The sequence below is a fragment of the Protopterus annectens genome, chromosome 2.part0 (genome assembly GCF_019279795.1).
Source record: "Protopterus annectens isolate FY-2018-M chromosome 2.part0, PAN1.0, whole genome shotgun sequence".
NCBI lineage: Eukaryota > Metazoa > Chordata > Ceratodontiformes > Protopteridae > Protopterus > Protopterus annectens.
In genome coordinates this window covers 1,405,542,853-1,405,559,159 of record NC_056728.1, presented here as the reverse complement: position 1 = coordinate 1,405,559,159, position 16,307 = coordinate 1,405,542,853, and the positions used below count along the sequence as shown (strand labels likewise).

General features: G+C 40.9%; 2 protein-coding genes across 2 annotated transcripts in view; both read right to left on the bottom strand.

Moving 5' to 3' along the window:
- Positions 1–16,307, bottom strand: part of SETD7 (SET domain containing 7, histone lysine methyltransferase) — a 1,173,783-nt gene that overhangs the window by 508,285 nt on the left and 649,191 nt on the right. The window contains exon 3 of the mRNA XM_044061630.1: positions 2,441–2,642. Coding sequence (XP_043917565.1) covers positions 2,441–2,642 — 202 coding nt within the window. The remainder of the gene's footprint in view (positions 1–2,440; positions 2,643–16,307) is intronic.
- Positions 1–16,307, bottom strand: part of LOC122793510 — a 1,396,143-nt gene that overhangs the window by 823,296 nt on the left and 556,540 nt on the right. The window lies entirely within an intron of this gene.

Below are 16,307 nucleotides of genomic sequence, written 5' to 3'. Positions count from 1 at the left end.
CAACGGTGATCAGCTTATGGTTGGATCGGACCAACGAGGAGTTGACTTTAGGTGTGGAACACCAGTCACTCATGTTGGTAATGACTAGGTCTAGGATACTGTTGCCCTGGTGGGGGTGTGGATAAGTTGATCCATGGCAATGGCGTTTATGAATTTCAGAAAGCGTTGAGCTAAGGAGTTGGTACATGAGTAGTTTTCCCATTTAATGGTGGGGTAGTTGAAGTCGCCCATTATTAGGGTGTTTGGTTGAACCCTAATATTTTCCAGTACATCAAAAAAAGAGGAGTGGGAATCCTGGGGCATGCTGGGGGATCTGTAGCAAGCTACAATTTGGATTGCAGTTTTGCCCAGAGTTAGTTGCACTTGGTTAACCTCGGATGCATTATGCTGTGCAACTAGCCTGGAGGTGTGGATATCCTTAATGAATATGGACACACCTCCACCTTTGGTGTTTTGGTCCAGGTTACATGGTCGAAAACTGTGGTACAAGTTATATCCTGATAGTGCAGGGTGCTCTCTGGAGCCTTGAACCAGGTCTCAGTCACTGCACAGTGTTCTCCATATTAAGGAGTGCCTTGAGTGAGTGCATTTTGAGATTTACACTTCTAGCATTGAGTAGCATTACCCTCAGTTTTTGCTTGCCTGTTCCTGTTACAGTGGTGAATTTGTCATTTGAACCTTGCCTAAAAAAGGCACTATAGGGGTGGCAAGAGCCCTAGCCAGTATCTGCAATCCTAGGAGTGACAGGTGCAAGCCATCTCTGGCAAAGCATCGTGGTCTGTCGACCACGTCATCCCAAGCAGACAGACACTGGATCCCCTTAGAACGACACTAGAAGCTTAGCCAATTGTTGAAGTCACTCATTTTGTCCTTGTACTGCGCTATCATTCTGGGCGATAGCAGAATGCTACTCAGTGTTAGGGTCATACCTGCCTGGGCTACAAGATTGGACAGCTCTTCCATGTCTCTTTTCATGTAGTGCAGGGAGGTACGTCTCAGGTCATTCACACCATGTATGGGCAAGTCTATTCCACAGTATGGGAAGTCTATGGGTCAGGAACCTATCCCTCCAGCATGTTTTGCTGTCTCTCTATCAACATAAGATTCATCAGAAAATTCACCCTCATCCTTAGAAAGAGCAGCAGCAATATTAGAAGAAGGCATATAGCACCCAACGTTGACTGAATATAACAAATTCCTGGCTAGGGCAATGTTTTTACAGACAGGAACCATTTCTTTATTTTCATTATGATTATCTTTGTTTCTTTTTTCTAAGTATAACATTAAGGAGTGAATGGCTAGGGGACAGCATATTATCCTGAACAAAAGGTACATTTCCACATGAACCTTTTAGAATACGCTCTTGATGTATCTCCCGTAGCCAAATCGGATGCTTCTTTCAATTGTTTTTTCTTTTTATGTACATTAGAAGGACCAGCATGACCAGGATAAGTATATGCTATAGCCTGCAGCCAGTAAGATTTGCCTGAAGGCATCTCTGCCAGAAGGCAAGTTGTCACTAGTAAGCATAAAGAGTATATAACCCTTCCAGTCCAATCAATTTTACCACATAACAATGTAACACAACCAGAACACAATAATTCCTTCTGAAAAACAAACAGAATTATATAAATTAGCTGCTTGCAAAATAACTTAAACCAAGTGTAGGCAGAAGCTCTGACATAAAATCCAGTTATTCTACCAGAAAAATAATTGTTGACTGCCCGAAAACACTTTAATAAGAAGCAATAAGTGTATATAGAGCCCTATGGCACTAAATGACAACCAAATCCTAGAAAATAATCCCTAGAGAGACAGTAACTGTAAGAGGAACATCTATTAACATGCCTGAAAGTCATTATTCTTAAAGTGATGTGCTACTATTTTTTGCAAAAACGCCACCAAAACTAAATAAAATAAAAATATGACTTATATGTGTGAAAGGGTCACCAAAAGGCATCTTATCTGACTAACAGGACGCCTTGGCCAGCTGCTGCACCAAAGAAGTCTCAGAGATGCATCTCACAAGACAGCAAGAAAGTACTGAAGATTTTAGTCACTCTGGCTGCTTTTACACCTTTATGCTTTCCTGCAAGAGGGATTAGCCTATAGGAAGCCAAAGTGACTTTGTGGGTGGGTGGGGTGGTAGAGCATTGGGAAGCTGGTCAGTTGCAATATCCTTGGCAGGATACAAACCACAGGCTACTGCAGTACTGAAAACTATGAACATAGAGAAGCTCAGTAAAAATATTGTCACAAAATAAAAATGTTTTCAGTGTTCAAAACAAACTGCTTTAAGTACAGTGATAGATACAAGTACTGTACGACACTAAAAATATTGCCTACTAGCAAAAGGGTATTTGCTTAACAGAAATGCAAATTTTCCTATGCAGCCAAGCAAAACAATCTAGATATGAAAAGTGTAATAGAAACTACTTACTGCAAAATACAGCCAACAAACTCCACTTCGTATATTATCACGGTACTGTCCTTTGAAGATCAGTCGACCATCAGAATCGAACTCTTGGGCTGGCCCATTCAGCTCTCCATCTACATAGCAACCAGTTAGAATGCCTCCATCCTCATAAGTGTACACTCCCTGTCCCTGAAGTGCATCATCAACGTAGTAACCTTCAAGTGTGCTGAAGTGACACAGAACAGTATTTTGATTATTACCTACTACATAAATACCCGTCAGCTCCATGCACTACTAAAAGCCATTTTAACTCTGCTTTTTTAAGCCTCTGCTCATATTTATCTCAGTCTCCTTCAGTACACATACTATTTGCTACCATAGCAGTTTCCTTTTAAATAAAAGGTTCTCTTTAATCTTCATGCCATCAGTTATGCAACAAATCCTTTTTAAGATTTATTGTTTGCTGACTAGGTCCTACCTGGGCACAACTACCAGTCTTCCAGGGTACATGGCATGAAAATGGTCATCTCATCTCATAACCAGAATTGGGGGGGGGGGGGCAATGGTTCTTTCAGCTCTAGATAACTTAGGTGCCATTGTGTTTAATTTTCTGAGGCAACTCCACCAGCAAGTCACTATAAAAACTGGATTCCACAGCTGCCTACTTACAATCTGCTATCAGGAGACCAACTGATGACAGGATGTTCTGGTTACAGAGATTCAGTGCCCAACATAGCCAACAGGAAGATTAAAAGTCATCAGGTCACTAAATAAATTGCATGGAATCAGATTTATTTCAGTACTACAGGGAGTGCAGAGTTCAGATTTCTACATAAAGGACCAAGAATCACAGCAAGATGGAATTGCCAGGAGAAAACTTCTATTTTTTTATTTTTATTTTTTATTTTCACAAATCTGGATGCCAAAATTTATATGACTTAAAGAATCAATTCTGTAGCCAGACACCAGCCCAGAGAAGCCAAGACTCACTAAAATATGTATTTACTGACCCTGAAGATGCACTAGGATTGTTGCAAAAGCACATACAATAATAAAAAGGAATAAATTAATAGTTTATTTGATGAAATACTCTCAAGCTGCTTACAGAACCAGAGACACAAACACAGACGTCTCCAGAAAATATGTTCAAGCAGTTATTAACATTTTATTTCCTGCTACAGAATGCATCTTGATTCATGCCATGTATTCAAGTATAGTTGTTACTTCTGTTACTAATAGCAATATTAATGTTTGAGAATGTATGCATTTGCACATGCATGCCAGTTAGTCTGCAAACATAAAAACAATATTTAAGATTAATTGCAAATTGATTTCCATTATGAGCAGTTACAAATGTTTAGAGTCTTGGGAAACCTGGAATGTCATAGTACTACTGCTCTAAGTATCCATCCTACATGGCATATCACTCCTTAAACTGTCCTTTAAGCTCTGAAGCCAAAACAACATATTCCAGACACTTGCATGAGTTCTGGTTAACTGTGATCCAGAATACATTAAAATAATACCAGAAAGAAAAGTCCAATGTTCCCGCTTTAAAACACCACCCAGAAACCTCAGTCTATACAAACTAGGAGGATACCTATCACTAAAAGTCTTTCTCAGTGATTCCACATGTGTCTGATCTCATCTTGAACTTTGCAGTCCCTTATTTCAGCCATTCTGTTCTGTGATTTATTTCAACCATTATGCTCTGTGATTTATTATTTAACCATCTGCATACTTTCATTGCACAATTTCTTTTCTTATTTTATTCCTCTAACAGTTGGCCTCACTCCCCTTTAATTTTACATGAAAAATTCACTATACACTACATTGTAATCATTCACACATGTAATCATTTCAGATGCTCCTCTGCTTATTTCATTTGTGAGAAATCATAGTTACTGTTTGATCTGTACATTTGATCATTGCACTTTACATACACAGAATCTCTTGAGCTGTGCTGTACATTTCTAAATATGCAAGGTTTAATTCTTGATAGATGATTATTTCAAAGAACTATGAATAAAAAGCATGTTGGTTAGTGCTCTGCAGTGGAATAAAGCTTTAAATCAATCATTATGATCTATGAATTTTCCCAGTTAAACAAATATATAAATGCATAAATGTATAACTTGAATGGCACAGAAATGACCACTGACTCCAGATAGTTAGTACTAATCCTTCTTCCAGAAAGCTTCAGTAATCTAGAGGTTGCAAACTAGACTTCAGAAATCCTGGGGTTGTGATCTGCCCCAGCTATGTTCTTCCTTCCTCCAAAGGAGTTTTAGATTTCAAATACATAGAAGATAGACAAAAGAATCGCATTCTTCTTCTTAGCTAGAAAGGTCCACTCAGCTAAAAACGTCTGTCAGGAATATAATGAATGAAGGAAATCTTTTAGTGGAGCTTATTGCAATTTACCAACATAGCCTCTTGGACTGAACAAGCGACTACAGAAACTGCATAATAATGGAGCTATGAATATGCATGCTGCCATTAGTCCCAACATATGAAGTATGCAAGCCTGAATTCTGTGTTGCTGGGACAACAATACTTAGGATAAGATGACTCCCAGATTCCAACACTGAAAGTTCAGACCAGCTCCAAATAACTGATTCTGTTCTAAAAACATGGATTATGCTTTTCAACTGAATGAAATACCTTTAGACTAAAGCTAAAGCAAAAAGAGAAAACAGTTTTAACTGGGGGCTGCCAGGGACTGACTGTCCCAGTGCAAAAGCATACAGAGACTATTGTACTTCTAAGCTGCCAAGACCTCCATAACATGCACAGTAAACACTATTCAGGAATAGGAAGCACCTTACTGGAAATACTGGGCCCACAAACCATAAAACAGGACCTTCTTGTGCTTCCAACAAAACCATAATCTGCACTATACATGGAGCATGTCTTAGGCACATCAAACCATACTGCAGCAACAGTATGAAATGATAACTTCACACACCTGTTATGTCAAGCCTGAAAATAATTGGAACCAGAATTTGTATGAAATACCTGTTTTTTTCTGGTGAATAGAACAACCATAACTAAAACTACACATTAAACCTTCCTTCTCCTCCTCACATAGAGGCATTACTCTCATCAGTCTCCTTTAATAACAAGGTCATACCTTGCACCAACAGGCCTGTGGAAACCAGCTGGCTAAATAAGGAACTCCCATCCTCTAAATGTTACAAAGGTTGGACGTGTTAAACATCCATAACTTAACTGTAACCCTTTTACAGCTTTCTGCTTGATCCACTGTCTTATACGATTTCTGCCCCAAAAGCTATCTACCCAATACTACTGAGGGATGATATGGAACAGAACTCGCAATTCTGGTTGACTAAACATGCAAATATATTCTGGCAGAAGAGTTATCGGAGTCTTGATGGTGACACTGCAGTCATTTCTTGTAAAATTCTTGTGGTTACCACAGTGGCAGAGGCAGATAAAGGTCTGACTACAGAGAGGTCCTTGCTATGCTGAGGGACAGGCTCATTTAGTTCCCTGGGAATCTGAACAAGATCTCAGCTGTAACACAGGAATGCAGAATCCTTTTCCCCAAATAACTTTGGTAGTAAAAGCAAGCAAGAGAAAAACTACTCTCTGATGTACATGCTCCTACAGATGATGATTACATCTTATCATTACAAAAAAAAAAATCAATATATCATGCCATAAAACGTTGGCCAAAGGAGACAAAGTTTCTCCAAGTCTGCCCAAGTGTTGCAGCTATTAACACCGGGGAAATACCCCTTCCCATTCCCTTCCCTCACTCCAGATATTTCAATCTTCTTTGAATGTCCCAACTGTGAAAATGCACAGCTGGTGGCTAATCTTTCACAAACAATACAGACTGAAAGAATGAACTTTATGGGTATGACAGGTCACTGTGCCTTAGCCCTGGTCACCAAATGCCTTACTATATAACTTGCTGACTTTTGTTGGGTGCCCTTGAACTGAGGACTCACTGAATACTTCATTGTGACCCTTTTTGATCTACTCATCTTCTGATTTCACCTCTGTGTGGCATAAGTGACAAAGAACAGTTTATTCTTTAACTAAAGTTGGCATATTTTGTTGTTAAAATTGCTTGTACTGAGAGCAGGTGAGAACACAAATTGGACATTCAAAAGAACTGGCACAGCCATCAATTAATCCTCTTCAGTATCTGAAAAGCATATCGGTACATCACATGCCTGTCAGCCTGAAGGCTAGACTTTTCTTTCAGCATGAAATGCAAGTATTACCTTATGAAAACTACAAGGATGAGATAAAAGCAGTGGAAGAAGCAGCAAGTAGTAACTTGTGATTGTAATGGTAAGCACTGTGTTACCCTATGACATAGAATGCTTGCCACAGGTACAGAACTCTTGCAAAAATTAATACAGATTCCCCCCAAAAATGAGTGCTGACCACATGACAAAAGACATGACAGGAAAACAGGAAATACTACCAATTAAAACAGAAAGAAGCAAAAAAGGCATAAAATAAGCAAAGCTCCAAATTGATAAAAAGAAATGCAGATCATTTAAGAGGAGAAAATAATTTGCTTTACAGCCACACAAGGATAGGAAGAAATACTGAATAAGAAAATATGTCAGAAAATACTAGCAAAGAGGCAGGGCTGCTAAACAGCTGTTTTTGGATCACTTTTCACAAATGTTCATAGGTTTGTACTAGGCTAATGACCACTAGAGACGTTTTAAACCTAGACATGCTTCCCAAATCTCTGATACGTTCTGGTATCCTTCATAAGTGTAAGCTGGGGATTGGGAGATGAAACATTTACAAGCAGGGGCCTGGGAGATGAACCATTTACAGGCTGTTTGTGTCTGATAGTGACATAGGTGCCAAACCAAAGAAGAATTTCTTCTTCCCCATCCTTGAATTGGGTTAGGTAGGAATTCTGTTTCACATGGATGGGGGAGCCTGTTCCAGAGAAAGGATGGTCTCTAGGATACATACCCATCTCTCCAGCAGGTCCAATTTATATCACAGGCAAGGTTTAAGTCTTTAGAACAGGTAATTCTGATGCGGTTTGTTTTGTGGCTATTCAGGAAGTCCATCAGTGTGGGTTCTGACAATACCTTGCATGCAAGGTATAGATCTCCACTCAACAGCCTATAGGAGACAGAATACAGGGATATGGCTTCAAAGTGGTGTGCATAGAACATGTTACTTATGCTCTGTATTATTTTAGTGAGGAACCTCTACGGATATACGGATGCTCCATTTGTTGTATGTGTCTGGTTAGGTACATACCAAAGGGGACATTATACTCAATGACAGGTCTGATGAGTAATGAATATAGTGGAACAATTACCTCCTTGGATCTAGATGCCATACCTTTATTTATAATTTGCACAACATAGAATGATTTTCTGACTACTGTAGACATGTGATGGTCAAAGGCTAGATTACTGTCTGTGTGTGTCCTCAAGTCCCTGACTACTGGGTTAACTCTTGGGGTGTGTTGTCAATGTGATAGTTGGATGACTTCCCAAAGGATACTAGTATGCATTTCTTTGCATTTAGTTTTATTCCATGGCTCTAACAAAAGTTATTTGTCAGTGTCAACACTTCCTGGAGAACATTAGTGTCAGTGGGGGATTCCATGACTGCTCCCAATTTGCAATCAGCACATTTGGTCAGCCAGAGGCCCTTAACATTGGCCTTGACTTCAGAAAAGTAAATGGCAAAATGGAGTGGCCCCAAGACTGATCCCTCTTGTAACTAGCCTCTTTGTAGAGCTGGACTCCCCAGTTCTAACCACCTGGGTCCCATCTGTGAGCCAGCTGACTATCTGTTGTGTAATCAAGGTAAGGGAGATTCAGCAGCTCCATCAAGCAGCAGAGTCAGTAATAAGGCAGTTATTCATGGAAAATGGGTTCTTAAAATAACTCTAAAACATATGTACAAGGCAGCATGGGCCTCATAACAAAAATAGCGCACACTCAGAAATTAAGGAAGAATTAGCAAGGCCACTAGCTAGACTTAGTATAAGGGGGGTGTCATACTTCATTTACAGCAAGAACCACATGGGAACAACAGAATATAATCTAAAGTTACAAGGTAGGAAGTTCAGGAGAGAAGCAAGGATAGACCATTTCACAGGAAAGTTGGAGATTAATTAGAACAGTTTCCTGAAGATGTAGTAGGGTCAATAATAACTAAATTTAGGGACTATAGAATTTACTAGAGAAGTGACAGCAAGTGAGTGGGATAAAATGAAAGAAGTTATAGACGCACCATAAAGTTCCATGTGTGCTGTCTATGTTCATTTATCCATGCCAGATGGATTTGGCTCCAATTTCAGAACTGACTTAGCCATTACTACAGCTCATGCCAGCCAAAAACTTTCGAGCTTCACCTCTACCTAGAATCCCTCCCTCTTAATTCAGAGTTTGCAGAAATTTTGTAAAGATATGAAAACATATATGCATTTATATATGTATATATCTATATACACATACATGAAGTAAGCCAGATGGAATCCTTATCCACTGTGTTTGGGTAACATAATAGTTCAGGAGCATGTGGTCCACTCCACCAAAAATCTTTTGGACGGGGGATGAGGGATGATTCAAGGAAAAATGAAGACAGACAACACAGATGGAACGTTATGGTGAATATATAACTTATCTGATGTCAAACTTCATTTTATCCTTGACAGATGGGACATAGTCCCCAGCTACCTAAAAATTTGGGAGGACTCACGGAAGGATATTCCTAAGCACCATCGAGCCAAAGGATGATCTTCCCCTAGAGACCAAGTCCGGTTTGCAATGAGTATTAAAAGCATGGGGAGAAGCCCAAGTAGCTGCTGCACATATATGTCATCCATTGAAGTTCTAGACTGGAAGACTGCTGAAGCGGTTACAGACCTTGCAGAATGCACGTTGATAGGTTTTGGCAAGGTCAATTTATTTTTTATTGTAAATTAAAAAAATACAATCCTTCAGCCACTTACAGAGGGTAATTTTGCCGACTGTTTCTTTTTCTACTGCAAAGTTGGGCAAGGCAAACAGTTGACTTGATTGCCTTATAGTTATTGTTCTGTGAATAGAAAAGAGTAATTGTCTGGTCTGGTAAATCTAGAGCGTATTCTCCTTTGTTAGAATGATTAGGGAAGAAGACCGGTAAATTAATGGCCTGGTTAATATTAGCCTCTGACACTACCTTGGGCAGGAAGGAGGGATTTGTTCATAAAGATACCCTATCCTTATAGAAAACTAAGTAAGGAGGCTCAGATGATAAGGCCTGGATTTCTGAAATTCTTCTGGCTGAAGTAATGGCTACCAGAAAGAGTGTCTTCCATGATCATAAAGAATTTGCTCAGAATGCATCCACCAAAGAAGATCCATTTTGCAATGTTTGGCGATTAAGATTTGGTCTGACATTGGGAGTTGAAGGATAGACCACTGTGAAGCTAGTAGCCATTGCAAAACTCTTCATATGTAACCTGGCTAAAGGGTAGAGTTATGGAAGCTGCCATGTGATTGGTGCTGGAACCTTCTTCCTGTGAATTAACTTTTGAGCCTGAACCACAATTCTCTGATGTTATCCTGGGGGATGAGATGCTATTGTTGTTTGGGTATTCAGTACTGCCCCTGTGAATTCTAAATTTTATGTCAGAGTTAAATGCAGCTTTTCCACATTGACGGTAATCCCCAGATGGGCACAGGTGTTGAGGGTGTAGTCTCTTGGCTACTATTAATTGATGCTTAGTCACAGAGGTTATGAGCCAGTCATCCAAGTATAGAAACACACTGAATCCTTGCAGTCTCAAGTGATCTGCTACTACTGCCATGCATATGGTGAACACCTAGGGGGCTGTGGTAAGTCCAAATAAGAAAGGGAATAATAGACTGTACCATGAGCATCTGGAACTTTGTCAAACAGACTTGTTCAGTACACTGAGATCCAAAATTGCTCTCCAGTCTCTGCCTTTTTTGGCACTAAAAAGAATCTTGAGTAGGGTCCAGATCCTTCTTGGTCTGGTGGGACTTGTTGGATGACTCATTTGTCCACCAGTTTCTGGATTTCTTGCTGGATGGAACATCAGGGATTTTCTTTAGAGTGGGGGGAGGTTGAGAAAAGGGAATGATATAACCTCTGGATATGATATGTTGCACCCATGAATCTTTTGTTAAATTAGGCAGGCATTTAGGTGCAGGGATAAGTGTCCCCTGACTGCTTAAAGAGGAAGACCATCCGGGTTTCCTTCAGAAATGCTGAAAAGGCTTGCCTGGGAAAGAATCCCCAAAGCCCAGATTTTGCAGACCACCCCTGCCATGAGGGTGAGTTCTTCCATTTTGGTTCCCCCCTCTGCCCCCGGGGGAACTCTCCCCATATATATCTGGGAAAGACCCTTGGGATTTCTTGAACCACATTTTTCCACCTCTCCTCTGGTTCCTAGAAAAGGACTTTTGGGAATGGAGAAACATACGCCCACATTAGAAAGGGTCTTACCATCCTTCTCACATCTGGATAAAGTCTTTCTTAATTTAGGGACAAACAAGGATGTTCCGTTAAAAGGAGCATTGATGAAAAAAGATATGAATGGTTCTGCAAAGTTACACGGGGGCATTCAGGTGTGTCTCCTTATAGCTACCCCTGTACCCGCTGCTCTAGACATCCCCTCAGTTCTAGGAGTGATCAGCCTCATGGATGAATTGGACACAGACTCCGGGGTGGCTAACTGGGAAGCCACTTTCTCTTGGACTCCCTCAACCACAGCTCATGCCAGGGTGTCTGACAACTCTCTAATCAGATCCCATTGGAGTCGAAACGTGCCAAAAAAAGTCAAGGACCTTACGGTGAAGGTCGAAGAGTAGACCCACTTCCCAAACCTGTCCATGATCTGAGACTCCCTATTGGCAGATGGATGGAGGAACTCTCCTCAGCAAGTTACTTTTTAGTGGCTGCCGCTATGACCATAGAACTACACCAACTCCTTAGCCAACCCCCTAGTCTTTTGGGGATGGGCTCGATGGTGTCTGGAGCCTTCCACGCCTGCTGAGAAATCAACTGAATGAGTTCATCATTGGGTGGAGTCACCCACGAGTTAGACAGGTGGGTGGTGCAAGTCTGCAGGTAAACAGATTCCTCAGGGGAAGGTTTTTGGGACTTCCAGCCACCCTCTGTTTTAACATTTCCAAGATGTCTCAAAATCACACATCTTCCAGAGGTGACAGTGGGGACTCTTCCCTCTCATCGAAATCTGTGTCTTCTGTGACTGATCCCTAGGGGGATTCCAAGTGCTTCCTCTTGCACTTCTTTTTCTGAGGGACCTCCTCAGGGGGATAATCTGGGGAGGTATTAAAAGATGACAGTACCTGTGCTTGTGATACCGGAGGCTTCAGCACCCGCTGTCCCACTGGAGAGGCAGGAGAAACCGAACTAGAGGGGGGTACCTGTTCCAACAGGGAAGGCGCCGACTGAGTCTCTACAAGAGAATGGGCTCTCTGCATAGCCTTGAAGTACAGCCCCCTTGAAGAGTGAAGGGAACCCAGAACTGAGAAGGACTGCCTTGGAACAGGAGTCACTCCCCACTCTGAAGAACTGACCCCCAAAACCAAAGCCAGAGCCAAACTAACTCAAGCTGAAGCTCCAAGAACCAGGGACGGCTTCAAAAAACCTGGAGTTGAGACCTGTCCCCCAGAACTGGCAGGGTAACCATGGCTCCTGGGGATCTCTGATTCAGAAACAACTGAGAATCTCAGGGTAACTACCGGCTCCAAAGAAGTGAACTCCACAGCCAGTACAATCGCTGCCGGGGGTTCCAGAACAGAGGACTCTAGGGCCTCTGAGGATATTAGAGAAGGAGTAGTTAATGGTGTAAAAGAAGTTTTGGTACCAATACCCAAAGGGGTCGGTACTGAAGAGGGGCCCTGAAATCCCTCTAGCCCACAAAATTTTATTCACTAGCCTCTACACATTGAGTTCTAAAAGGCTTTTTTGGTAGAACAGACAGATGATGCAGAAGGGGACTTAGGCCTCTGCAAGAATACCTGTGGGAAATTCCCAGCAAAGGGATCAAAAGAGGGGGAGTAAGTAGTTACGAAAATAACTCAAAACACTTCAAAGTAGCAAAATTCACATAAACATAAAAATGACTCGAGTCCCAGGCTGGAAAAAACGAAGATGTACACAAATTGGTGAATAAAAATTTTTACTAGTGCTCAGTCATTTTTATGTTTATGGGAGAGTAGGTAGTTATAGGTAAAGAAGTTTTGTCAGGTGAAGCAGCAGTCACTTTTTGTATCGAGGCCTTCGACACTGAAGGGCTCAAAACTGCAATCAGGGCTGGAATGCACACCGGCACCACAGTGTCACCAGCAGAGGCCTTCGGGTTCTGTGGGAACTGTAGGAGCTGAGGTCTTCAATTTTTTTGGCTTTTGGAACGGACGGGGCGGTCAGAACCAAGAGACTTCTTTTCTTTGATTTTTCAACAGAGGATGAGGATGAAGAAGATGAAACATCTGTCTTGGCTTTGTCTCCAGCAGATAAGAATTCACCAAAGGTTGAAGGGAGAAGTCCTCTTAAAATAAGCTTATTCCACCTTTTCACTAAAGCACGTGGCCAAAGGCGTGACAAATTCTGCAATCTTCCTGTAAATGGTGAGGACCTAGACAATACACACACAAAAGTGAAACAGCATAGTAGTTAGAGATTTTGCTTAGCATGCAGTCATTCATGGTTCGAACCCCAATGCAGGTCATTCATTTTTATCTACTTAGAGGTGATCTCTGCTTGACTTACAAAGCCATGTCTGACCCAGCCGTACTTGAAATGCTACACCTAAAGAAATCCCAATCCCCCCCTCCCCCGCACCACATGCTCCAGAGATCACACATCCTCATTACCACAATTAACAGAACATGCTGGAGGGACAGGTTCATCTCCCGAAGACTGCCCATACTCTGGAATAAGCTTCCCATTCATGTCAAGCAGAGCACCTCAATGGCCCTCTTCAAGAAAATCTTGACAAGTGGATGGGTAACACAGTTCACTCCAGCGATCATTCCAGTTGCACTACTGGATATGGGCACTGTGAACTAACATCAGGTGGCACGGTCCCTGGGCAATTGTTTTTGGGCTAGGCTTGTAAAAGCTCCAGGGTCATTAGCCTAGTACACACCTATGAGCCTATGAACAATAAATGAAAGTCTGATGAGGAAATTTTATGGCCACATTTTGGGATTTTTTTGAAGTCAGAGGGGCCTTTACCCTTCTCAGCCATGTCAAGCAGGGAAAACAGAGAAATCTGCTAAATAAATCTTATGCCACACAAAAAGCAAGTGAAAGCGAAAGCAGATGAGATTTAATTTTTACTTTATTTTTACATTTTAAGACAGAAGGCAAAAGGGGAGAAAAAGACCATTAACAATGACAGTCGTAGAAATACACATGTATGTACAGGGATGATAGAAAGACTATGATGCAGGGGACTATCAGCAATGATAGTGGAGAATGCACCAAGGTGTAAAGGGAAAAAGCATGAATGATAATACTCGGATAAATACACCAAGTGTAACAAGAAAAAAGTAAAGGGAAACTAGACAGAAAAGTAAGAAAAAAGAGAAAGATTTACCTAAACCCACTAACACTTGAGAGTAGTAGATAGACAAGCATTTTTGGAAAGTGGCAAATGAGATCTGAGGTAATTAAGGGAGAGGGATCCTGAGTAGAGGTGAAGCTTGAGAGTTTTTGGTTGGTGCGAACTGTAGTAATGGCCAAGTCTGTTCTGAGATCGGAACCAAACCCATTTGTCAGGGATAAAATGAAGCTTGACAACATCAGATGTGGAGTTTAAAAATAGGGTAGAAATAAGAGAGAGGCAATTAAGAAGTAACAGGAATTATTTAGAGGAATTGACAAAAGTTAAAGTATTGCAGAATTATGGGAAGGTCACAGAGCAAAAACAGTCACAACTACAGAGGGCAAAAGAGAAAATAAGGAAGTACCTGGACAATATGCATGAGTTTAGATTTAGAAAGACTGCTGTTAAGCAACTGTTTTTTGATAACTTCAGAGCAGAAAAACATTAAGCATGACTTAGGCAAACAGAAAGTAGAAAGGGTTTTTTGCCAAACTTGGCAAGCCTACAAGAAAATTAGCAGGAGATACTGTAGAGGTGGTGGAGACATTTTGGAAACGTTATGAAAAATTGTATTAAGCAGAGAAATTTGGAAATCGGGAAATAGCACAAATGAAAATATTTATGGAAAGGAAGCAACAGCATCCTAGAAGAAAGCTGTGGTTGGCTGCATTACTTAAAGATGGTAAAGACGCATCAGAACCAGCTTCATATAGGCCCATTTCAATTTTAAAAATTAAATTATACATTTTTTTATGATTATACAAAGTGTTTGTCTTTATAACAGCTAAGAGAATTGCAAAAGTGTTGCCAGAATTGATAGATATGGATCAATGTGTTTCTGTGGAGAGGACACATATTTAACAACATTAATAGAATAATGATGATCCAGAGGGAAGCAGAGTGTAAGAAAACACTGCTGATGTTTGTGCAGGGTCTTGATGCACAGAAAACAGAGTAAGTTGGGATTTTATGAGTAGGGTAATGGAACCATTTGCATTCCCGGATACCATAATAAGGTTAATTAGGAGGATATATGAGGTATTGGAGACAATACTTAGAGATGGAGAGTTAATTTCTGACAAGTTGTGACTGAAAAGAGGAAACAGGCTGTCCTCTTTCCAATTTGCCAATGGCTCTAAATATAATGCAAACTACAAAGAAAATAAGGAACTCAGAAATTCAATGATATAATTGGTATGGTAATAAAGAAAAGTTTACTTTATTTGCAGAAAAAAGAAGTTATGTCTTACCATAACGTTCCATCTGTGTTGTTGATCTTCGTTCATTCAGTACTGATGGGTTATCGGTTCCGTCCTTGGAACCGAGCTGGCCTTATACCAAGCTCGCGTCAGCCAAAAACTCTCGAGCCAAGATCCTACCCACAATGTTCTGCTCCCTGTTACCTCAGATCGAGTTTGCAAGTTGATAGACAAAAGTAGAGGCTACCTCTGGTCATAATACACCTACAAGCATGGAAGAAGGACCATATGAAATCCACCAGGAACCTCCGGAGGGGGACGGAGGGTGGGGAGTAATGAATGAATGAATGAACATCAACAACACAGATGGAACGCTATGGTATGACATAACTTCTTTATCTGATGTTGTTAATCTTTGTTCATTCCTTACTGATGGGACAGTCTCTCCAGCTACCTATATCCCTGGGTGGCCCTCATGGAAGGACATTCCTGAGCACCATGGAACCAAAAGAAGCTCTTCCTCTGGAGGCCAAATCCAATTTGTAATGAAGAATAAAGGTATGGGGGTTGGCCCAAGTCACAGCTGAGCAAATGTCATTGAGGAAGGTCCTAGCATGGAAAGCTGCTGAAGTTGCCATTGACCTTGTAGAATGGGCTTTCACTTTGTGAGTCAGGGTGATGTTATTCTTGTAGATGAAGGTAAGGCAATTTCTCAACCATGATGCTAATGTAACTTTAAAAACAGGACAACCTAGTCTTGGTCCAGAAAAAGCCAGAAATAATTGGTCTGATTTATGGGTAGATTTTGTTCTGTCCAAATAAAAATGGATTTACCTGTGAACATCTAGGGAGTGCAGTCAATACTCTCCCTTGTTAGAATGATTAGGAAAAAATATTGGGAGGTCAACAGACTGATTGATCGACTACTCTGACACCACTTTTGGTAAGGAGGAGGAATTAGTTCTCAGAGAGACTCTATTCTTATGGAAAATAAGTTATGGATGTATGATGCATAAGGCTTGAAGTTCTGACAGATGTCTGGCCGATGTGATACCAACCAGAAACAAGGTTTTCCAAC